Raw genomic sequence first — 23844 nt, 5'->3', positions numbered from 1 at the left:
TCTTACAACAGGCAAAGAAAAAGATCAAGTTTCTCACAGAGAAAACAATAATTTTTGATCAGAACTGTGACGTCGCTCAACACATTGCATATTTCTTTATTCTAAATCGATTATCATCAAATCAGGCGATTCGCTTGTACTACTAATGGAACTAGGCTGCGACTTCTTTGGCGATGAGACTCCAGCTAATTTCTTTGTACTTTGAGTAGGTGTGTTGTCGTCGTCGTCGTCATCGCTGTCTGATATTAAATCGATTACAACAGCTCGTTTCTTTTCTTTCGGTGTCATAGTAGCGGGATTACTTTCATCTGAACAGAAAAAAAATCACGTCATCACTCGTGTAACTATTTGTATCGATCGTTGCCTAATAAAGATACGAAATGCAGCGAGCACCAAGTTCTCAAAAAACATTCCACGCGTTATATTCCGTAATAAAAATTATTACGCTTTTTTTTCAACTTAGCACTGCGTTTGCCATATTTTATAATTTAAATAAACACATTTTAATTTCAATATTAAGATATATACTTCTCCCTCACCTAAATCTACTGTATCCACATCAATTTTATTATCCCGCGAATCGACAGTGGCCTTCGCTTCGCTCTTCTCCTTATCCTTGTCCTTTTCCTTCTTCAGAACTAGATTCTCCCAGGAGCCATCTTGCAGCAACTGAATCTCATTCACGTCTGGCAGTAATTTATTCGAGTTGAGAACTTCCTGGAAGTATCCATCGATCACGAGAGTATCGTAGAGCGCCGGCTTGTCGCAGACCGGGCAATTCCACGTTGGCTTCCTTTCGTTCATCTGAAGGAACAAGGACGCGTCGAAGCACTGCAAGTGGGAGCACGTCGATGCCCGACACGGCGTCGCCATCCTCATCTTTCCCAGTGGACAAGCCAGCGACACTCTCAACGACGTGGTAGCTATCTCACTATCTGCGTCCTCGTTCAATTTTTCCTTAACTGCAAATTGCATTACACTTTCGTAATACAAGCCACTTGTTTTTTGGTTTTTAACTCTAATTCCGTTCACGGAATAGGAAGACCGATTACTTACTTAACCCTCTGGTATAGTCAGAGTGTCTAGCACCTCTGTTTTTTAATCTACTAAGTAATTCCGCGCTAGTTAACTTTCTAACGAGATACACTGCGATTGCATATCGCCTGCCATAGTCGGCCGACCATGTGACGCGAATTTCATTTCCGACCGTGGGCGACAACTTCACCAAAGGGCTGATATTGATCGGCCGTGGTGGTCTTTTAGGTTCTACGCTCGGTTTATTGGTCGGTATAGGATTCTAAAAAGATACGTACGGGATGCAATTATTAATTTCAGAATTAATCCAGAGATCTATCCAATCGATTAAATGTAACCAGAACTTAAATTTAACTTCAATACTTCAAATATTTTTCATAGATCCTAAATTGATACACAATGACAATTCTGTTAGTTACAAAACCGCATAACATTAATTTGTTTTTTGTATATTTTTAACTTAATTTTAAAAAAGTTACTTATAAACAAATATTTTTATATTTTTTTAATTTAATTTAAAAACATTAAAAAATATAAATAAATTTCTGAATTGATTTACCGGTAAGGGACACAGTTTTCCATTAACTTTGACTGCAATATTTGGAGGAAAATAATCTTCCTGCTCGCACGACGTCTCTTGTAAACAGAAGCGCATTTGTACCTGGTTGGAAATTCATACATGCAATTTGTAGTTTTGTTTCTCTTTTTAGAGAGTTTTACGTAAAGTGTAATCCCTTGCAATATACCTGTACACTATAATCCATTTTACTGCCAGTTCGGCAGTCGCGCGAGCTAGCAATGTCTGTCGCCTGTTGCGGAGTTAGATGAAACATAAACGTGTTCTCTTGCAATCTCATTGACCCTTGGGGCATTAAACTAGAAGGCTTCAATAATTCACCTAATAAATCGAAAAACGGAAGCTTTTTCAGTCTAACATCCGGATGAATCGGATATTGGCTCGTAGGTTGTATTTGTAGTGGCGTTGGTAAAACTTTGGCTGGATATGAAAATGGATTATATCCTGTATTCGTTGTACGCTGAAAAAGGATTGAGTCAAGAAGTAAGTAATTGAAGCTAAATATTCCTGATGAATTAAAAATAAATTTCTATTCTTCAGTATTCGTGACGTGAATTACTTGTTTTTAATCCTGTTAATTTATAGCAACTTTACGTTACGTACTTGTGAAGCTACGTTAGCGTAAGGAGTTGACTGATATACTGGATTGGTCCTAGGTGTCTGAGGTAAGGATGCTTGATGTGCTGGAGTTAATTCCTTGCCTACAGAAACTGATGCTTGCTGTTGCTGTTGTTGGCTAATTGCTTGCCTTCAAATAAGTATATATATACCCTCCTTGTTTTACATAATTTTTATTTTTAACTACGCATTTATGATGTAGATACCTTGTTGAATAATAATTTCTGTTGTGCATATTTTGGTCAATTTGTGGTTCGGCAGAACTACCAGTTTGTCCATACATTTGATGTGCTGCCATCTGATCAGCTCTATGAAACACATATTTCATATTTGAAGCAACAAAAATTAGTCATACTATTTATTGAGAAATAAAAGTTAAAGGCATCCTCGATATTTCATAAAATCTGATGTTCTTCATGTGTAAACTCATCAATGGGGAAGGAAAACATCTTAAATTTTGCAACTATATGAATGTAACTTTAAGATATACGTAAGTATTTATTCCATAATGTAAATGAAAATTATATGTTAATGCCATTTATCTTTTCTGGAAAATCAGTTTATCTAATACATAAGAATTTATTAAATATCCTAATTTACTTATTAATAGAAACTACTCCAAAAGTAAATATAACGTAGTCAGCCACAACAGTGCATTCTCCCAATGCTGATCAATTATTATTTAAATTTTAGTCAATTTCAGATCTTATTGCAGTATAACTATCATTTGAAAATAATTTGTTAGTAAACTAATAGAACACTTTGTACAAGACTAAAATAAGGTGCTTTACACAAATACTTGCATGTGCTTTAATATTTCTACTTACTGTATCGTCTTATACAGTTCACGTATTTTTAATCGAATAGCTGGGTGTGATCTCAAGCGCAATAACTCCAGAGCACGTGCTTGCAACTCGTTCTTCCTACCAGACTTATTTCTACCAGCGAAACCAAGGAGCATCTGAAGCTCAGATACTCGAAAACTTAATACCATATTCTGTAATAAAAATATTCAGTCCCTTACATTCTATAATATCCAATAAAACTTTCTCAAGTAATCACATAACCATAATCTTTAATTAGAAGAAAACAAAACCACCACCTATCAAGGTATAATTCTTCTTTACTAAAGATTCTAGCAGCGATGCATGAACTTTTCGCCTCTTTGTAATCAATCCAACTTTATATTTACAAATCAAGCATTTTAACACATAACATGTACTGAATTTATATTGATAGTTAAAATCAACAAGAACAGAACATAATTCAATGCGACAACGATAATCGCACTAGTAGACCCATATCAAACGCAAGGGATATGTTCCACGTGATATAAATTTGCATATCAGGGTATGTATGCATAAAGTAAAATCTATAAATATAATTATCTATAAATTTGAACTTTTAATAATATTTAATAATATTTTTATACGGAGAGCCACTGTATTTTGTGTTTATGACAGAACGATACGATATTCGCGGATCGTGTGTCTCATGAGCAAAATTGAAGAAAATGATAATGTTTAGTCCGCCGACAGATCAGTTAGGGAAGTGCAAACGTCGAGGAAGAAAACAACATCAAGTGACAGAACAAGACGGTGAAGTGGAGAGGTTACCCATAGCTCTTCGCAAACGAACAAGCCGTGCCGCCGGAGCTGTGGGTCGCTCGCATTCCCGGGATCATGGAAATGTTCGACACCGTGGCGTGGGACCGATAAAAATCATCCGATCCAGCGTATCCAAGTACGTGTCACCGTATATATCACCATGCGATTCACCATACGGGTCGTCGGGACTTTGAAGCACGTTGCGGTCGTAAAGTAGCTGCCGTACGGTAGTGTGAGTAGCACGCGCCAGCGAAATAAATTCGAGCCGATACGCGCCGGGGGCGGGCATAGCATCGAGTCGCGCCGCGAGCAAACGAAATGACGTGACGTGACGAGACGGCACGATACACGGGACGGGACGCGACGCGGTTCGGAATGCGGACGCGGATATTGCCGATGGACCAGGGTACGAACGCGACACGCGACACGACGCCACGCCGTGGCGTGATACGAATTCGCGAGTTGGGAACCGGCGCGATGCTCCTTCCGTCCCTTCGTCTGCACCTGCTCGCCGTTGTTTATAACGCGCACCCACTCACCTCCAGCTCCTCGTTATCCGCCATTTTCTTGGCCGACTTTTTTCCCGCAGCCGTTTTGCTGGTGTTATTTCGAACTTGCGACTAGAAAAACGCCCGTCGGATCGGACCTCCCGCTAGCGCCGTCCCTCCTTCTCTCGCTCCTTGTCTTTCTCTCTGTCTTCCCGTATCCTTCTTCCGAATACCGCGCGATACTTTTTTTTCCCGCGAGAGAAACACTGTCGCAGTGGAAACGCGAACTGCGGCGACTCTCCCGATCGCAGGGCAGAAGGGTGTCTCATAGAAGCAACATACGCGACGTACGGGGCGATCGTGCACGCGCTAAACGCAACGCGGTATCGTCATTTGACGTTCGCCGTTCGAAATGCGAAAACGGGAAATTTTCCAAAATGGCGCCGCACTATACAGACCCGGCATTGGCTGTTATATATATGTATCGATCCCAGAGAAAGAAACATCATTTACCTTCCTTATCTAGCGGTGCTTAAACGTGCGAGCGCTTGTAAAATAAACGGTAGAAGAATATACGGAACATTTAGCCTCCCCCTTTCTGCCGTATCACTAGTGATAACATCACTAATATTGTCCACTACATTATCCAACATTATTAGATCTGGGGGTCTATTACGTATCTCTTCACGGAGTGAAAATGCGAAAAGTGAACAAATTCACTAAGTGTTGACCAATTAAATTATAAATATTCTAGTAAATTTGCTCATTTTTCACATTTTCACTCCGTGAAGAGATACGTAATAGACCCCCTGGGCATCTATCACGTAACTTTTCCCCTAGGATGGAAAATGAAAAATGAAAATTTTGCGTGAACTTTTACGTTATAAAATTTGCTGCTGAGATGCAAGAAATTTTAATTTTTCATTTTCCATCCTAGGGGAAAAGTTACGTGATAGATGCCCAGGCATCTATCCCTTCTATCTAGACATCTGTTATGCTCTAGATTGTATCTGATGTGTTGATAGTTGACAGTGGACTGGAACATGCGATGGTCAGTATTGAACCTCACGAATCATATAAGATTTGTTAATTGTTCAAATCGAATAATTTAATATACTTGAACTATTACAATTGGGGACGAGGAATGCGACAACGACTAATCATCGTCATATTCTCGAATTCCAGAGGCCGGTATAGTCTTTTGTTTGAGATCATTTTATATATGATGTTAAAGATATTTATCAGCCAATCAGGGGGTCTATTACGAATCTCTTCACGGAGTGAAAATGCGAAAAGTGAGCAAATTTACTAGGTGTTGACCAATTAAATTATAAATATTCTAGTAAATTTGCTCATTTTTCACGTTTTCACTCCGTGAAAAGATACGTAATAGACCCCCAGATAGCTGTATTAGTATCTGAAAAGTATACTTAAAACTATCGCACTGTAAAAACGAATAATGAATATTGTCCTAATTTTACACTATGTTTAGTATGCGTTTATGTGGCGGTGACTAATGTATAATAATTTTTTTATTGTTTACACGTAGTAAATAATATCAGAGAGACGCGAAATTGTATCCTCTTTCTAATTGGTCGACCGCCATGTTGAGACACAATGGCCCGCGTTGTTTAAACATGTATTTGTATAATCAGGCTTGGACTGATCCTCCGGCCTTCGGGTCGGTGCGCCCCAGCCTGGGCTCCTCTTGGTAAAAAAAAGAAAGTTTGTTTCTTTAGACAAGTTTTAGCAGTTTGCATCACAAAACGCCGTAAGCGCCTATTATGTTTGCTTTTTTCAAGTTAGCCTACTTAAAAAAAATTTTTATGCTCGCTTTTTTCAAGTTAAAAATTTAGCTATTGTACTAATACAGCTATCTGATTGGCTAATAAGTATCCTAAGGTCATATTTAAGACGATCTTAAATAAGAACAGACCATGAATACCGTCGTCTAGTATTTCTTGATTCATCTGCTGAAATTTGGCGGGTGACGAATATAGATGTTAAATAATTCTAATATTTATAATGTTATTTATGAAAAATATTGAATAGCGTGTGAATCTTTGTGATTTAAACATTTTTACATGCAACTAATTCCTGTGATAATAGCAAAAATTTATATCAGTGTTAATATCATAATAAAAATAACGTGAACAAGGTTAGTCGAATATTTGTCGTTTATCATTTTACGAATTAATAGTGATTCATGAATGACAAGTTTAAATAAGCTTGTTAATAAATTTCTATCTTTTTCCAGATTATAACTCTAAGTACAGAAAAAGTTGTAATTTATGAAATTTAATACTTATAGCTATATATATATATATTAATTGATTCATCAGTTAATTATTTTATTTGACATTGTTTTATTTCTATACGTATATAAAAGTAAATTTTCTTTTTAATCATACCTTTCTTTAATGTAATATAAATAAAAGTAAATTTAAATTAATAAAAGTAAATTTTATTAATTTAATATTATATATGATTTTTATTGAAAGATGTATTTATCTTTACAGAACTAATAAAATGGATCACGAGGACAGTGATGTTGATTTAGATATTTTGAACGATCTTATATCTAATGTCACTGAAGAAACTGAAGAGCCTGAACGGCATGAAGAGGCTAAGCAGCCTGAACCGAAGAAGAGTTTAACGGAATTACAATTCAATTTCTTGGATTCTGCACCTAGCAATGTAAACAATGAAAATAAAATAACTGATGATAAAAGTACCAGTGAGATTTATGATGATAAGCTTGATTCTTCGGATGACGAAGACAGACGTTACTTTGAAGAGCAGAAGTATTCCAACTATGGACGTGAGATAAAGCAACTGTTGAAGGAAAGCTCCGTGCCAGACGTTAAGCGACCTCCGAGACTACAGAACGAGACCAGTAAGACTTCCGATTTCAATACTAATAAGAATAAGACTTGTAATCTCAACGATGCCGCAAAGAACAGTAGTAACAGTAATACCTTGGTAGCGAGGGATGTGTACAGTGATCCTTTCTTTGGAATAAGAATTATCAATCCCCTTATATCCTCCACTGAATTGAGGGAACGTATGAAGGGCAAGGTGGCTGTGACCGTATCAAGAGTAAAGAGTCACATTATTTCTGACAACGCTCATAGCGACTGGGTGATCGCCGGTGTACTGATCAACAAATCGGCAACGAAAACCTCGCAGAAGGGAACCTCTTACTGCATCTGGAGAATAAGCGATCTCTCCGACGATATGAAGACCGTGTCCGTTTTCTTGTTCAGCAGTGCCTACAAACAGCTGTGGAAAACTATTACCGGCAGTGCGATAGGTATTCTCAATCCAAATGTGCTCGAGAACAAGGACAACGTCGACCAAGCGACACTGTCAATCGACAATCCGCAGAAGCTGATGATCCTCGGCAGGTCCAAGGACATGGGCAAGTGTAAGTCGGTCAAGAGGAACGGCGACGCGTGTACTGCAATTGTAAACACGAGTCGCTGTGAGTACTGCGTCTATCATGTCAAGCAGGAGTACAGGAAGTGCACGCGACGAGCAGATCTGCAGTCGAGCAACACCGGACACGGGTTCAGCGGGGACGCACTGAAGCGTATGAGCAAGCAAACTGCTACGCGAAAGCCTTATAACGGGATGGCACCGTTCGTGCCAGTACTGGCGACGCGCAACGAAAAGCTGTACGAGAAGGACCGCGCGCGTTTAGAATTGCTGTCCGAGGCTGCTTCAGGTTCTAACGATGTTAGAAAAGTGAAGAATGATGTAAAACCTGAGGTCAGCAACGTGGACGCTAAGAAGGGAGTGAGCGTCGAGTTAACGAACAAACAGTCGAAGAAAGACTTCGAGCGACTCAACAAATTAAGGGGTTGGCAACCGTCGAGGCAAGTAATGGTGCAGTCTACAGCTAACGGATCAGTCCTATGTTCCAGTCCAGTAGAACCGAAGGAAAGCAATTCCGTGCTGATGAAGCCCAAGAGCAATCATGTAGATAAGAAGATCAGCTTGACTTCTCTAGCTTCAAGCCCACGACTGGGAATTGGGTGCAGTCAGGGTACGATAGATTTCTCCGAACCGATCACGAAGAAACAGGTTCACACTGCCAAGATGAATGCGATCAAGTGGGTGCAGGAGCATGGAAAAATTAAGGCAAAGAGTCCCAATCAGGTTTGCATGAGTTCGAAGAGTAAGCTCGAGAAGAACGCGAAGCGCTGCAGAGAGACTGACCAGCAGGAAGGAGAGGAAGGCGCGAAAAAAGCGAAGATTATAAGTGACAAGTTCAAAGAGATATTAGAAGCGAAATCCTCGCATACGGATCTAATAGAGAAGAGTTATGACGAGGAGAAGGAGAAGTACTTTAACAAGCTGGAAGCGAAGGAGAGGATGGAGGAGAAAATGATGAGCACGTTCAAGGTGAATTGCAAAGCCGTGAAATGCGCACTGTGCAAGTATACAGCGTTCTCGGCATCGGACATGTGCAAAGAGCAGAGACACCCGCTGCGCGTGATTGATGCAGTTAAGAGGTTCTTCAAGTGTGCTGATTGCGGTAATCGGACCGTCAGCCTAAATCGCATGCCGTCGCATAGCTGCGGCAAGTGCAGTAGCTCAAGTTGGACCAGAGCGGCAATGATGGATGAGAAGAAGATCGCTATTGCCGCAGAAACTTTATCCATACGCGGCGCCGAGGAGAAGTTCCTGGGCTCGGCGGTAAAAGACGCCAATCTCAATCTACTCGTTCCGATCGAAGATTAGGTTGAACGTTAATTTAATCACCGATCTGTAGGATGTACTTCTGCTAGCGTTTGTAAAAATAAAAAAAACGGAAAAGTAATTACATGTACATAAGATATAGAAAAATATAAGAAATTAAAGTACAGAAATTTGGATGGTGCCGAAGAATGTGTTGCGGTGCTAAAGATGCCATTTTGACTATTAGTATATTATTTTTTTAAATATATATAGTTATATTTTATATATATAACATGTACAAGAGCATGGTTCGAAATTTGAGCATGAAAATATCACAGAAAAATAAAAGAAAAGTTCATATCTATTAATCTATTTATGAAATATATTGTGGCTTTGCGATTATTAAAATTCTTTTTTATTTTTATCAATAACGATATCTGGTCCAGAAATCATTCACAAGGAAAATTGTATATTAAGAATAATTCGTGAATAGATAACTCTTCAACGAAGTTATGAACTACAGTTCGCAACTTTAAATCCTCGTATTGAAAATAAACTATTACGCAAAATGAAAGATCGAATGCATTTTTATTAATATGATTTATTTTCGAATGAACCTTCTTCTTTATCCTATGTCGTTGTTATGCTCGAATTTTGAGACATTCTCTGTAAAGCTAGAAAATAAAAGACGACTTTGGAACTATGTAGAATTTATACCGTTCAAATCAATATTCAAATTCTCGATTAATGAAGCTGAAAGGCAACGTGAATGTTGCTAACAGCAACTGATACTTATTTCTATGCTTTAAATCTATAAATACAGAACGTTGTTTTTGATATCCTTTTGTTTATTGTCAGTATTAGTAATAATTTTCTTTTCTCTTTTCTTCACTTTATGAAATGTACAAATATAAAGAAATCCTAAGAGCGTATCTCTTGCACATTTCCGAAATCAAACATACATCGAATTCTCTTCTTCCGAAATATACACAGCGAGCAGAAATACTTTGATACACAACCAGGTACAACAATCGTATAAAAAACACTATGTCATCTTCACTATATTCTTCACTAAAGTATGTTTATTTGAGGTTTACGTTTAGGCTGAGGGAAACGATTGCTGTCTTCCTGTCCCGGTAGGGTCTTTTTCTGCGAAAGTAATTTTCCTTTCACGAGTACTGAAAGTACTGTTTCCCTCCTTGCAAGCGGGATGCGAGCTATCTAAAGGTGGACATCAGTAAAGTTTGTAAATATGAAGAACTGTGATTCGGGTCCGGAAGTTGACACACCCGTTGACACACACACACCATTATAGATGAATGTAAGACACTTATTGTGCCTGCAACATGCGATATCTACTAAGCAGAAATAATCTGCGACATTATAATTTTCTGCCTGGTGTCGTGTCAGTGTAACAACAGTTCCGGACTCTAATAACCATCTTGTTTATATGAGAAACATAGATTGTATTTTTTTCACTCATGTACTGTTTAATATCCTATGGTTGTCCAGTTCTATTCGGCATTTTATATTACGATGACACGTTACTCTTTCTTGTATATAAAACTTCGAGTAAAATATGCGTGAGAAAAGGAAGATTAGAAATAATGGCATATTCGACAAATTTCCAATATAGTTATACTTACGCATGAGATACTAATTATTATCATCAGCAGATTTTATCGTTTTTTTTATACGTATTACGATAATTCAATTATCGTAATTTTCACATTTAAATAAATAAATATGAATCTCCGGAAAAAAGAGCAGAGATCCAAAAAACATTATTAAATCGATGAAGCATGTCGTATGATGTGTAAATGTGCATGAAAATTGATATTTATATTAATAAATTAACCGTACACGCTGTGCTACAAAAAGATCCATTTCTACCCCGTTGCCATTTCGTATTGATCTCCATGTACACATACGCATACACATATGGAATGTTTTTAGATCATTATTTCAATCTCCCTCTTTATCACCTAACAGAGCATAGATCTCACAGGAAATGAGCAGCAACACCACCAACAATTTTTCCCCTCCAATCCTTAGCTTTGATCCAGACTTTATGTATATCATAATCCACGAGAGAAACGGGTTTCACTTTAGAACAGCGCAGATGCATTTTTTTCTATAGTATACGAATACACGAAAATGTGGTGTAATAATAAATTCCGCGAAATCGGCCGAAATAATAAACCTTTTGACAATGATTCTCGTATTGCGCCTTTTTTTTTAGGTAGACGCGAATTCTGAAGTTGAAGCGTTAGCGAAACGCAATTCGATCGAATTCCGATTAAAATGCACGTCTCATTTGAAATACATTGTAAAATAATCAATGACGAGTTACGTTATTAGCAGATTATACAACTTATGCTTATAGAGATCATAGGCAAGCCATAATCTAAGTACGTCATTGATTCGGTCATTAAAGCAATTCACGCATGGACGACATTTCCGTGTATCTTTACCTTTACTAAAAACAAAGATTACAAGGCTTTCCCTACTATCTCTCTTTCATTTGCTTATTTTCCACATTCTTTCCACGTTCTCTCTCTCTCTCTTTCATTCTCTCCCTCCTTTCCTCTCTTCTTTCACTCACTGATATCCTTAATGTACTATCTCGTATACTTTATATATATATATATATATGTGTGTGTGTATATATATATATAAAGTATACTATACTTAAATCAGATGTTCCGCTAAGCAGAAACGTAGTCTTCCCAATGTATAGAAATAAATAACTATCTAGACTCCTAGCAAGAAAAATGTTTACATATAAAAATTTGAAGAAACATTAAGCCGGCAATTAACATCTGGGCGTCTTGAGAGACAGTACACAGATACAAATACTTCGAGCCATCACGTTTTGGAATTCGTTGTGCACATATCGCAAAATTGGATCTCTCTCGCATACTCTCTCATTCTCTTTCTCTCTCTCTCTTTCTCTCTCTTAAACGTTCCACTTTGATGAAGTTCTCTTATGCGCCTATTCTTGTTATCTCTGGAAGATGTACATCAAAGTAAATATCGCATGAAGAGTGTAAATATGTTAATTAATTAACGACACGTTTTTTTTCTCATGAAAAGAATTTTATAAACATTCATTATTCTTCGAGAACATTCTTTATACAGTACACTCTTTCATAAACGACACTTCACCAAAATTGCACGTTTACACTCTTTCCATATTTATTTATTTATATTTATATATATATATGTATATATATAGTATCGTTTGTTACGAAGGCATCGTTCGAATAAGCGAGTTAAATTAACAATGTTAAAATAAATTTCATAATATCTTTCAGAGTAACTGCCGTTTAAATATTGCAGGGAATATCTTTCTCTTCATTGTACGTGCGCGCCACTATAACAATGAAAAAGTTACCTCAATACACTTTTGCGAAGCATTCCTTATGTACAATTGTGTGTGAATGTACAAAAATCTAAGAGTCAAGAGCCAGCAATCGAGCAATGAGTAGAATTGCGAGGAATTATATCTGCCCTTACGTTTACAATGTGTGTATCACTGCATAAGACGGAAATATTCATTCATTTACTCCGTGGATCGTGTGTGACGCGACCGCAACTTATGTCTAAGGCAACTGTGCCGTTCTTAAAAATTGACATCTATTTACAGAACTCTTCTTCTTCTCGTTATTTCTCGTTATGAATTTTGCAGATCAGTGTAAATACACGATACGCAATGGTGTGTTTCATAATAGTCAGTTTATTACAGCACTTTATCCATGATCGTATCTGAACAAAATAATGATACAACCGCTCTTGTATAGCTCAAATACTCATTTCTCGTAAAATCTATGATAAGATGACAAACATCAATTTAATATAAAATCACGACCAAATCACGGTACACTGTACAACATTCGTGTCGGGCACTGTAGAGCGCTGTAGTGTAGCTGTTCAAACGAATTCCTTTGTGTGCACAATTAATAACCATAAATTGTTAATACAAGGTGGTAAATGTTACAATGAGAGTAGGCAGGTATCAAGCTGGCTTAATTAAGTGTCACAGTCTTCGCATCGCTTTTTTTTTCCTTTTTCCTAGACATAGATTGTATTTAACCGCGCCGTATCAGCTGGTGCTCTATATTCTCTTTCGCATTTCGATTACAATCTCTGCTCGATGCTCGATGTAAATTCTAGATAATAATTTCGTGACAGTATCGTACATGCTGCATCGTATAATAAATTTTGAAATTTGCCCATCTATGCTTCTCCCTTGAGACATCGTGCAAGAGTAAACAATACATTCGTGACCTTCCTTCTCTCTCTCTCTTTCTTTCTTTCTCTCTCTCTCTCTCTCTCTCTCTCTCTCAGAATTTAGGAGAAACCAAATATCACGGTCGAGTCATGGACTTAGTAGTCATCCAAATCAAAGCTATCAATTTCGATGTCGTCCAGTTGCATACTTTGAAAGTCCACCTTGTACCGCAAAATACCTGAAAAATACACATTCGTAGATATATATAATAGCGAGAATTATCGTTTATGAAAGTGCACACGTACACATATCCTCTCTTTCCGTTTTCTTTTCACTGAAAAACTATATTTTTATATAAGAAATCGCCAATTTAACAACAAAAATAATTACAAATATCGAACAGCGACATGGTTTACGTGTATAAAAGCAATATATATGTAAAGAAATCATTAAAAATGAAAAGTATATATGCAGCATGATATCCATTGTTTAGCATGTTAATTTTCTAAACTATACAAAACATATATTCTTTATAATATTTTAAAAACTAATTTACGTAATATATAAAATGTAAAATTTTTTTATACGCGCAATTCATAGCACAATAAGTGATATTAGAAATTATAAAATATATGTGAAACTTAAATAAAGCAAAGGGAAAAATTATTTATAATTCAAAGCAAACTGCACTCACACAAAGAGAGAACATTATAATTAGTCAAATGCTTTATCATTAAATAAGAGTTTTATACATCATTATGATATCCTAAATATGAATATTACACACACACACACATAATGATTAAAACAATCATAATAAGTAAATAATAAAAGTCCATAAATTGACGGTAATTGTAATATAAATCAATACTTAATTAACAATAGGTGATATAATTCATATAAATAAATGTGTGTGTGTAAATTTATCACAAAATCATTAAAAACTTAACTAGATAAAACTATTAAATATATAAAAATATCATTGATATGTAATATTAATTATGATTTTAATTGCGATCTACATTATGCTTGTTTTTCAATTGAATAGTACAAATTTTATCTTTTTTAATCTTTTTTATATAATTAGTAAAGAACAGGTACACTACCTTTCCAAATATGCAAGCTAATAGAAATAGGGGAATACCGATTAGTATTTGAAAAGTACTAAATATTTCAATTATTTTAAGCAATTGCTATATAAAAGAATAAATACTTGAATAATAAAGTAATTACATAGTATTTGTTATCAGAGATAACACATTTCCCATAGATGTATGTGTTTACATGAAATTTTAATATACTATCTAATTAAAAGGAATATGTTATCTATGATAATGAATTCAAAGTTTATATTGATTATTATTTAACATGCAAATATGACCACTGGAATAAAATAAAAGTATCACTGTCTTTTTATACTGCATAAGCATAGGCACAATATATTGTAAAAGCTGCAATAGTATTTTAATATAGCGTACTATATGGTGTAATGATATTAAGTTTTGATAATTACATTTCTAATTTGATTGTATTTATACATTTCAATGTTTTCGACAACAAGAAAAATGTTGTTTAAGAAAGCAAGATAACTAAATAAAGAACTGACAATTATTACCACTTCACATCAAGTTAGTTTTGAATAGAAATTATATTGTCTTTTTATATGATGAAATAATGTGATAGCTTTATAAAATACGAATAATTATATTAAAGAAATATATACATAATATATTTATTATGTATAAAGAAATATACATAAATATATATAATAATTTATTACATCGTCTAATATCATGAATATCATCATGTGCAATTTACATACGTCTATAAATGTAAATTATAATATAAAAATAAATTCTAACAAAATGTATGTGCATAGAGAAACAGGAAAACAAATAAAATTAAAGTAATAATACTAAAATCATATCAAATGTGCAAGATAAAATTCTACTTGTCAAAGAGTAAATTGTAAACATTGTGAAGAATGCCATGCAAATTAAAAAATTTTGTTGCATAATAAGAAAAATAATGACTTTTAACTTGGGAATTATATATATATATATATATATATATATATGTAATATATATATATACACACACACACATTGCACATCGCATGTTTCAGCAAAACTCATATACTAAAACTGATAATATATAATACATTAAATTAATAATTATGAAATAGCGTGCATGTAGGTGATATGTCACATGTCTAAAACATAATCTTAGTTAATGAAATAAAATTGATGTTTTAAATTCATGTCGATATCTTTAAGATGAGATAAATATTTTCATGTGAAATATATAAAATTAGTTGTTGACTTTTTATGATGGTGAAATTCTCAGTGTGTTTGATTGTCAAAGTTTGGCTGGAAGCTCACATTGACATTAAGAAGCATTATCAATTGGGTTACTTATAACACATTCTTATGTGATCTTTAACAATCGTAAGGGAGTTTTTAAGTAGGTACGGTGTTACCGTACGAAGATCGAAGACAAGTTGTTAAAGGAATGAAAATGTAGCTATATATATATTTGCTGTCAGGCAACATTATCTTTCCATTGAATCAACCACTCTGTGTAAGGCATCTACTTGTTGAATTACGAGATGAACAACGTACAGATCTAACAATGCGATTCAAAGAAGGAAAAACCAATCAACTCACCCGTATCTTATATAATGTATGTGTGTATGTATGTATGTATAAAAGTGTGTTTTGTATGTATGTATAGGTGCATATATATATGCGTATGCGTGTGCGTGTACATATACACATACATACATACATGCATGCAAGATGTCTTGATTGACAATTACCACCAAGAAAAAAAAGAAAAAAGACAGCGAGAAGATTTTCAGGCTTTATTTCATGAAAAATAATAAATATTATACCTTGATAAATGTGAACTAAAAATATCTATTACCACATTCGAACTTATTTTTATAAGAGAGACATATATGCATATGTATACTACAGATCTGCACAGAAGAGAATCAAACTATTTAGTGAGAAACCCAATGGAAGAAATTGTGAATCTTTTGGACAAATTTATTCTCATATATTTAAATTGATCAAAAGTAGAATGTTTCGCATAATTATTGTTTGTACATCCAACAAGCACATAACGCATATATAAATCCAGATAATTTTCAACATTTATATAATATTTCGTTATGTGATTATATTTCTTTGTGCAATGATATGTTATTAATGAGACATGTCTTTAGAATAAAATAAGAACAAATGAGTATTTTTTACATATGAAGCTAGATTAAACATAAAGATCTAAAAAAAGGCATACTAATCACGTGTACGTTTAAAATTTGTAATAAATTAATAAATAGTTAATTTGTAATCTGATTATGTAAATAAAAACATTATATTTCGTTATTAAAAATATAACGTCGAAAAGAAAGTGTTACACAATTACAAGTCAATACAACGAAAACAAAGTAAAAATAATAAATTTGTCCAGTTGCGAATAATATGCTCTATGATACACGAGATGTAAGTGAACGCACGCAAGACAGAGAAAGAGCTACCTGGTCGATTCTGAGTAATTCACGGATGAAATTAGTAATCATCGAGGTCAACATCATCAAGAGGCTCATCGGCCTGCAGTGACTGGAAATCAACTTTGTAGCGGAGGATCCCTATGTACCAACATATATACTCCATAGTTAATAATCACAGTTCGATGAAACTTATTTTCTGTGCAAAATAATCTTCGATGTGACGTTAATCTATCGGGTTCCAACAGCATTATAGACCCGTCAAACGCAACTACACCATAACTTGTCAATGTACAAAAATCCCACAGCAAGTCAAATATGCATTAGACTGCGCTAAAGAGGGAGCTAGTATCTCTGCTATTATGCAAAAATGTTTTACAAATAAAACTTGTGTTCCAATTCTTTTTTCCCCTTCCAATCCCAATTTTTCTTTAACGTTTTCGCTCGTGCCTTCCTTCGTTTCACGTTTCATACCGTTCAATCGTTTTCCACTTATTTATTATTCTCACGTGCTTTAAATCTCTTTTGAATCATTTTATAATCTAGGTAAGTATATACATTATACTTCATGGTAAAGAAGAAGCTTTATATGAATTTTAAGTGATAATGATAAAAATAAATTTATAAGAGAGACTCACCTCCAATACCGCCGAAACCTCTGACAAACTGGGACCCTTCCTGCGACTTGTCCGTGATAATTTCCAGTGTGGCGCCAAAACTCTTGTAATTATTCGCGAGCCACTCGAGTAGCGGTTGACACTCTACGAGTTCCAGTTCTACCCCGCTCTACAAGAACCGAATGTACAAATGCACTTTGCTCCAGAGAGAATTAACATTTCGTTGTATCTCGTGTGTGTTAACACACTCACCTCTTTATCGGTGAAATGGGTCTTATCTTTTTCCTGCTCCGGCGTTAAGTGAAGCACTTTCTCTTCCGCGTTTGTATGATTTTTCAGAACGTACCGTTGAATGTCTAAATTCTCCCAACAAATTAAAGTTTCGACGCTGCCTAATTCCAGGGCCCTCAACGTGTCCTCGACACCGAAACAGAACTTGCCGGTGTCTTGGGAAATTTCATCGAAATAACGACCTAATGGGCAAGAGAGAGAGAGTAGCGAAACGTATCATAAAAGTGCAGACTATCGCTACGCCGTAAGTTGGTAGCATGCAAGGGTCTACTTACCAATTAGCTTCTTTTCTTGGATAAACTTTACGTTTTGCAACGATTCCGCTGCCAATTCAATAGCCTGATTAAAACCATTCTCACCACCGTATGATACATCGACTAACTTTATAACCTTGGCTTGCAATCTCTGTAAAAAAATCACGTGTTAATTATTAGAAATGTTAAATTCTTCTTTTATATCGTAAACAAGCAAACAAAGATAATTAAAAATATTGGAAAAAAATAAAAAGCGTTAATAATAAACGTGGCTTACTGGATCAAACATATCGGACTGACTAAGCTCCGTTTTGAAGTCGGCGCTCCCTGCCAATATCAATCCAGCGATATTAGGTTTGTCATTGGTTATGTATAACTGGGTAGCGACCTCGGCCACCTTCCGAACGTAATTGTGCCGCTTTTCCATCCGTAATCGGGCAAAACGCAGCGCGGACTGACCACCTCTGCCTGAAATCACGACGATTCGTCAAACGACGAAAATAATTTTTCTATATCCCTTTATCTTCCTCAGAGTTCCAGAACGGCACGTACCATGCTTCTTAGGAAGGTCCACGGTGAATTTGTGTAACACCTCGCGCGTGTTCCCTTGCAATGTGCCAAACAGGGCGCCGTTGCCATCCATCACAATAAAACCAAATTTATTATCGTCCGCGAGTAACGCCGTAAGTGCTTCCGTGTGAAACTGTAAAGCGCAGTGTATTTCATGCGAGAACGTTAGAAATGAATATTCGGTACGATATGCTTAAAAGAATGTCACACAAGGCAAACCTTATTATCACAAAGATACAATGAAGTATTGATAGGCTTGAAAGGTTCAAAATCAATGTTGACTTTCTTCTCTTTTCCTTCCTCCGTTACGATAGTTCCACAATAAATTACCAGGCCATTTGGAGGCACTGAAATATATTGAAACGCACAAGAAAATTAAATATTTTGCATGTAAATGTCCTAAACGCAAGAGTTTCCCAAGAGAAATTAAACATTATCATGCTAAAAGTAATAAGAAGTTGAACTATACCATAAAAGATTTCAATATACGTAAAGAATTAATTACCTTTAGTATATAGCTTTAGCCTATGCTGTACCGATGTGATTGCACCCAAAACAGATAGTCTATTTACACGAGATTTAATATTCGACGCCGTACCAAATTCATCCGCCAGCATTTTGCTCACTCTTGATATTTGGTCCTTTGGAGGTATGATTAACGATATCATACTTGTGCCATTCCTGCAAAGACAAACATTTCACACCTTTAATACTTGATAGCGCCGTTAAACGTTACTGAGAGGTTATTACAATGAATCTGCTTATGTAAGTCATTAAGGTCTCATTCTATAGATGAGATCCCTATCTTCTCTCTGCAACAAAATTATACATATGTCAATGCCAGTCACGTAACAAAAGCGGTCTCTACGAGGAAGAGAAAATTCCAGAGCGCAGTGTACAGCAAAAGCATGTATGGCTCCAGAAGACCATATGTCAGAACGGTTTGCGACGAGACAGTTGGGTTGAAAGTTGGGGTTAGCGTATGGTGCGACAACGTCGGCTCACTTACCCCCTGGCCATCTCGAGACTCTTTATGAGCTTCTTGATTTTCCAGATCTCGACATTGCGGTCGGCGGAGGTCTCCTCGTTCGACATCGCTGCTGGTGCGCGTGGGGACGCGTGGTCGCGGCGTTACGGCGTGCGCTGGTGCTCGAGATGTTGAAGATTTATCGCTGTCGCGCGCGCTCTGTCTCGACCGGAAGGAGGCCGACGAGGGAAGCCTGGACGGGCAAGGTGGCCCGCCGAGAGGTCGACGACGGAAAATCCGGGCGGCGTACAACAACAGGTTTCCTTCTGCGAAAATCACGAACAAGGGGAATTATCGACGGTCGCGGAATACCGCACTGATCCAGTTTGCACCGGATTATGTCAGCCACTGTAGAACGTGGTCGACATAGCAGTTCGACGGGGGCGGGCGCTCGGTTCATTCTTTCTCTCTCGGTTCATCTCTCTTTCTCACTCGCTCTCTCTCTCTCTCTCTCGTTCTTTCTCCCTCTCTCTCGCTATCTCTCTCTCATTCACTCTCTTTTCGTCCGACGTCGCGCACACGAGTACGTACGAAACGCACGGGTTTTAAGCACGCGCCATGAACAGCCGCTTTCGCCCATGCTGTTTCTCCACCACTCACTTTTCGAAGGATCGTTACGGTGTGGTCGATGCACCGATACGGATGGCCTGCGGCGGGCTGATCCTGTTCAGCGGCGGCACACTTCGTAACACGGCGAGTACCATACGAGTCCGAATCTCGGAATGCACACGTCGGCCATGCGATGGCACAGCGGAAACGTCAGCGGACCACGGTGGACGTGCCGCACACGAGACAAAATGGGAAGCAAAAAGACCTCGAGGCCACCCAGTCGCGAACACGAGCGCACACGGCCGCAAGTCGTGTTCGCATTGACTGGCATGCAACGCGCGCCTTGAGCAGGGCCGACAATCGTCCACGTTGTCAGCGAGAACGGTTAGAAACTCCCTGAATTAAGTAAGTTGCGGAATAGAAATCGGCGGAAAGAATCGAGCCAATCACGAGAGCGTTCCGCCAATTCCGCATTGCGCATATTCCGCGCCACGAGAGTCCTAGATAAGAAAATTTCCTAGACGTTCAGTCCGTCATGCTGGCGAAAAAATTTCCTAGAGACTTTTGGTATAATTCGGTGCAGTTTCATTACTATTGTTGTGAATTGTGATGTGATCGTCATGGCGTCGAGGGTGTTGGGAGCGATCCTGCGTAAAAACGCAGGATTTTTCGGCACCGGCTGGTCGTCGCCGGCGAATAATGCGCCGGCGATTGCCCACGTGTGAGTCAAAATGACTTTACGCCTTAAACAGCGTGGCTTTATCGTGAGCGCGCCGCGCGTTATGTAACTTCGTCCTAACCTATCCGCTCGTCTCGATTTGACGGACTGATAAAAGCACTCGGTAACAGTATGCATGCGTTTTTGCAGGCAACGTCGCAATGCTCACCAATGGAACCCGGATCTCGAGTACCTGGAGAAGTTCAGCAGACCATATGTATACACTCCGGAAAAGGTCAACTGGAAACCGCCGCCAGTGGAATCCGGCGTTGCTGCCCCGATTCCGGCGAAGCAGACGATAGAGAATATAAAGCTGAATTTCGGGCCGCAGCATCCCGCCGCTCACGGCGTGCTCCGGCTGGTTTTGGAACTGGAGGGCGAGGTCGTGGTCACTGCCGACCCGCACATCGGTCTTCTGCACCGCGGCACGGAGAAACTGATCGAGTACAAGACCTACCTGCAGGCGTTGCCCTACTTCGACCGTCTGGATTACGTGTCGATGATGTGCAATGAGCAGTGTTTCTCCCTGGCCATAGAGAAGCTGCTGAACATCGATGTGCCACTGCGCGCCAAGTACATTCGTGGTAGGAACAATATTATAATTTCTGACTGAAATAACAGAACATTTAAGGTGGATTTTGTTCTGCGTCAAGCTCACATATTTTTTCAAATTTAATTTTTATTTATTCTTTAAATGTTCAATGAGAGTTTTTATTGATTTTCTTTAGTCCTCTTCGCGGAGATTACGAGAATCCTGAACCACATTATGGGCGTTGGAACGCATGCGTTGGATATTGGCGCCATGACCCCATTCTTCTGGCTGTTTGAGGAACGTGAGAAGCTGATGGAGTTCTATGAGCGCGTGAGCGGCGCTCGCATGCACGCGGCTTACATACGACCCGGCGGTGTCTCGCTGGATCTGCCGTTGGGCCTGATGGACGACATATATGATTGGGCGTCGAAGTATTCCGAGCGATTGGACGAGGTGGAGGATCTGCTGACGGACAACAGGATCTGGCGGCAGCGCACGATCGACGTCGGTGTCGTGAGTGCGGAAAACGCGTTGAACTGGGGATTCAGCGGCGTGATGTTACGGGGCTCCGGGATAAAGTGGGATCTGAGGAAAGTCGCACCTTACGACGCTTATCATCTGGTTGACTTCGACGTTCCGATCGGCGCAAATGGAGATTGCTACGACAGGTAAGTTTAGAAGGGTGAAAATGCAGCTGACAAAATGCACATTAGTCTTTCCGCTTTCTGCTTTTAAAGAAAAGAAGACACCGTTCTTTTTACTACCTGAAAATTTTTCGTGCTACCTTTCTAGAATCATGAAAAATATAAAAATTGATCTACATTAATTTTAATTATTATTATTTACACGTTAAGAAAATGATGAATTATGCGTGCAAGTAATTGTCTTCATTCAACTCTTTAGGTATCTCATCCGTGTTGAGGAGATGCGCCAGTCGCTGCGCATCATCCACCAATGCTTGAACCGGATGCCGGAAGGAGAAGTGCGATGCGATGACGCTAAGATCGTGCCGCCACGTCGCGAGGAAATGAAGACAAGCATGGAGGCACTTATCCATCACTTCAAGCTGTACTCGCAGGGCTTCCAAGTGCCGCCAGGCGCTACGTACACCGCTATCGAAGCGCCGAAGGGCGAGTTTGGCGTTTACCTCGTGAGCGACGGCAGCAGCAAGCCGTATCGGTGCAAAATCAAAGCGCCGGGTTTTGCGCATCTGGCAGCTCTGCAGTACATGGGGCCCAAGCACTTCCTCGCCGACGTCGTCGCCATCATTGGAACCATGGATGTAGTGTTTGGCGAGATCGATCGATAACTTTCCAACGATTAATCATTTGTATAGTATAATAGACGTGTTTCAAAACTAATTAATAGAAAGATTTACGTGTATATTGCATGTAGGAATCCTCGAAATCGGCAAATTCGCGCAGCAGTTACGCGCGACTATGTGATGGGTATAGGTAAGTATTGTACGTGTCTCATCGCAATAAAAAAATGTTACTATAGTTATATTATTTGTTGAACAATTTATTTTCGAATTTCAAGCAAAACTTCTTAACGCCAGTGAATCATACAAGAAACTTGATTTATTTAATCGACCTTATACTGGCATATAAACAATGAAATTGGCATATAAACAATGGAAATTTCACGCTTGAAAAGGACCAAAATTGTAGGTCGAAATGTTGCGTGATATATCATTGTTTATATGCCAGTATAAGGTCGATTAAATAAATCAAGTTTCTTATTTTCGAATGTCCGGAAACCCATGTCGGTGGAAAACGCGTTGCCAGCACCGCGTTATTCCACAATGCCGACTTTTTAACAACCAACATTACGGTTTAATTTGCAAATAATAAAACCACGAGGCGTATTCTTTATTATTTAGGCTTTCCGCTGGTTAGAATGCTGCAATATCTTGCGGTGCGGTGCGGCACGATGTCGCAGCACGCGAATGCGCTCTCCGAGTCTCCATTACTGAGGGAAGCGCAATTCTCCCTCACGCAAACTATATTATAAAATGCAATTGACAAATGACGAGGAATTACGGAAATTTTTCATCCGACTTTCGCGCTAAAACTGAAACGCAATGTTATCTCGCGGATCCTTTCTCTCAGTATAAATAAATGTTAATTATTCTGGAATACTTTAATGATTGTGCATTTAGATAGTCTAATTATCATTAATAGAGTGAGGCGCGATTAACATGTAAATAAATAATTCTACCATTTTTGTAAATTGCTTGTTATGCAAATTTTAAAATATTAAAAATTATAATTATAAAAGAATATTCTGGAAATGAAAGAAAACCGGTTATACATGACATTATTTCTAGTCTTTTCGTTAATATAATATTTTATTATCAGAAAAAAATTTCATTTGTACTATTGTAAATCATCTTACTTTATACTTTTTTTAAAACAAAAATTAAATATACAGACACGCATACTAGTTATAAAATATATCCAGATAATTTTTTCATGAGTTCTTACTTCTCATACTACATAGCAGAAGTCTATAGTTCATGTGCATATAT

The 23844-nt window shown here is 37.7% G+C and overlaps 4 protein-coding genes across 11 annotated transcripts; 2 read left to right on the top strand and 2 right to left on the bottom strand.

The window, feature by feature from the left end:
• Positions 1–96: 96 nt before the first annotated feature.
• Positions 97–4963, bottom strand: LOC105287871 (E3 SUMO-protein ligase PIAS2). 3 transcript variants are annotated; one of them, XM_011353713.3, is made up of 9 exons: positions 4839–4963; positions 3058–3227; positions 2437–2538; positions 2216–2360; positions 1782–2072; positions 1595–1696; positions 1057–1297; positions 540–962; positions 97–308 (listed from the first exon to the last, which is right to left on the bottom strand). In XM_011353713.3, exons 2-9 carry the CDS (start codon positions 3222–3224, stop codon positions 97–99), a joined length of 1683 nt encoding a protein of 560 aa, XP_011352015.1. In that variant the 5' UTR covers positions 3225–3227; positions 4839–4963. The 3 variants fall into 3 exon arrangements, with proteins under 3 accessions (XP_011352015.1, XP_011352013.1, XP_011352014.1); XM_011353711.3 differs by lacking the exon at positions 4839–4963 and adding an exon at positions 4377–4400; XM_011353712.3 differs by lacking the exon at positions 4839–4963 and adding an exon at positions 3847–4363.
• Positions 3891–9845, top strand: LOC105287891 (protein MCM10 homolog). 3 transcript variants are annotated; one of them, XM_026971889.1, is made up of 2 exons: positions 3891–3973; positions 6845–9845. In XM_026971889.1, exon 2 carries the CDS (start codon positions 6855–6857, stop codon positions 9069–9071), a length of 2217 nt encoding a protein of 738 aa, XP_026827690.1. In that variant the 5' UTR covers positions 3891–3973; positions 6845–6854; the 3' UTR covers positions 9072–9845. The 3 variants fall into 3 exon arrangements, with proteins under 3 accessions (XP_026827690.1, XP_026827691.1, XP_011352056.2); XM_026971890.1 differs by lacking the exon at positions 3891–3973 and adding an exon at positions 5282–5376; XM_011353754.3 differs by lacking the exon at positions 3891–3973 and adding an exon at positions 6055–6483.
• A 1746-nt stretch (positions 9846–11591) lies between these two features.
• On the bottom strand, positions 11592–20392 carry LOC105287873 (eukaryotic peptide chain release factor subunit 1). 4 transcript variants are annotated; one of them, XM_026971893.1, is made up of 12 exons: positions 20116–20391; positions 19498–19781; positions 18994–19169; positions 18708–18835; positions 18471–18621; positions 18196–18386; positions 17940–18069; positions 17626–17846; positions 17395–17542; positions 16787–16897; positions 14349–14365; positions 11592–13480 (listed from the first exon to the last, which is right to left on the bottom strand). In XM_026971893.1, exons 2-10 carry the CDS (start codon positions 19581–19583, stop codon positions 16818–16820), a joined length of 1311 nt encoding a protein of 436 aa, XP_026827694.1. In that variant the 5' UTR covers positions 19584–19781; positions 20116–20391; the 3' UTR covers positions 11592–13480; positions 14349–14365; positions 16787–16817. The 4 variants fall into 4 exon arrangements, with proteins under 4 accessions (XP_026827694.1, XP_026827695.1, XP_011352018.1 ...); XM_026971894.1 differs by lacking the exons at positions 14349–14365; positions 16787–16897 and adding an exon at positions 19239–19300 and having other exon boundaries at positions 11601–13480; positions 20116–20392; XM_011353717.3 differs by lacking the exon at positions 14349–14365 and having other exon boundaries at positions 13389–13480; positions 20116–20392.
• A 235-nt stretch (positions 20393–20627) lies between these two features.
• On the top strand, positions 20628–22817 carry LOC105287874 (NADH-ubiquinone oxidoreductase 49 kDa subunit). The gene is made up of 4 exons (XM_011353719.3): positions 20628–20785; positions 20933–21366; positions 21511–21982; positions 22218–22817. Exons 1-4 carry the CDS (start codon positions 20685–20687, stop codon positions 22621–22623), a joined length of 1413 nt encoding a protein of 470 aa, XP_011352021.1. The 5' UTR covers positions 20628–20684; the 3' UTR covers positions 22624–22817.
• Positions 22818–23844: the final 1027 nt, after the last annotated feature.

The sequence above is a fragment of the Ooceraea biroi genome, chromosome 8, assembly GCF_003672135.1.
Source record: "Ooceraea biroi isolate clonal line C1 chromosome 8, Obir_v5.4, whole genome shotgun sequence".
Taxonomy (NCBI): Eukaryota; Metazoa; Arthropoda; class Insecta; order Hymenoptera; family Formicidae; genus Ooceraea; species Ooceraea biroi.
Note: the sequence above shows the minus strand (reverse complement) of the source record. Positions and strands in the feature narration are given on the sequence as shown.

Coding starts and splice junctions, on each gene's coding strand:
- LOC105287871 (XM_011353711.3), bottom strand. CDS start 4,400: ATGGCGGATAACGAGGAGCTGGAG. Junction 2,361..2,436: donor AGAAATTATTATTCAACAAG/GTATCTACATCA, acceptor ACTTATTTGAAG/GCAAGCAATTAGCCAACAAC. Junction 963..1,056: donor TGACTATACCAGAGGGTTAA/GTAAGTAATCGG, acceptor TGCAATTTGCAG/TTAAGGAAAAATTGAACGAG.
- LOC105287891 (XM_026971889.1), top strand. CDS start 6,855: ATGGATCACGAGGACAGTGATGTTGATTTAGATATTTTGAACGATCTT.
- LOC105287873 (XM_011353716.3), bottom strand. CDS start 19,583: ATGTCGAACGAGGAGACCTCCGCCGACCGCAATGTCGAGATCTGGAAA. Junction 18,622..18,707: donor TGTATCTTTGTGATAATAAG/GTTTGCCTTGTG, acceptor TGCGCTTTACAG/TTTCACACGGAAGCACTTAC. Junction 18,387..18,470: donor GGACCTTCCTAAGAAGCATG/GTACGTGCCGTT, acceptor TCGTGATTTCAG/GCAGAGGTGGTCAGTCCGCG.
- LOC105287874 (XM_011353719.3), top strand. CDS start 20,685: ATGGCGTCGAGGGTGTTGGGAGCGATCCTGCGTAAAAACGCAGGATTT. Junction 20,786..20,932: donor GCGCCGGCGATTGCCCACGT/GTGAGTCAAAAT, acceptor GCGTTTTTGCAG/GCAACGTCGCAATGCTCACC. Junction 21,983..22,217: donor AATGGAGATTGCTACGACAG/GTAAGTTTAGAA, acceptor TCAACTCTTTAG/GTATCTCATCCGTGTTGAGG.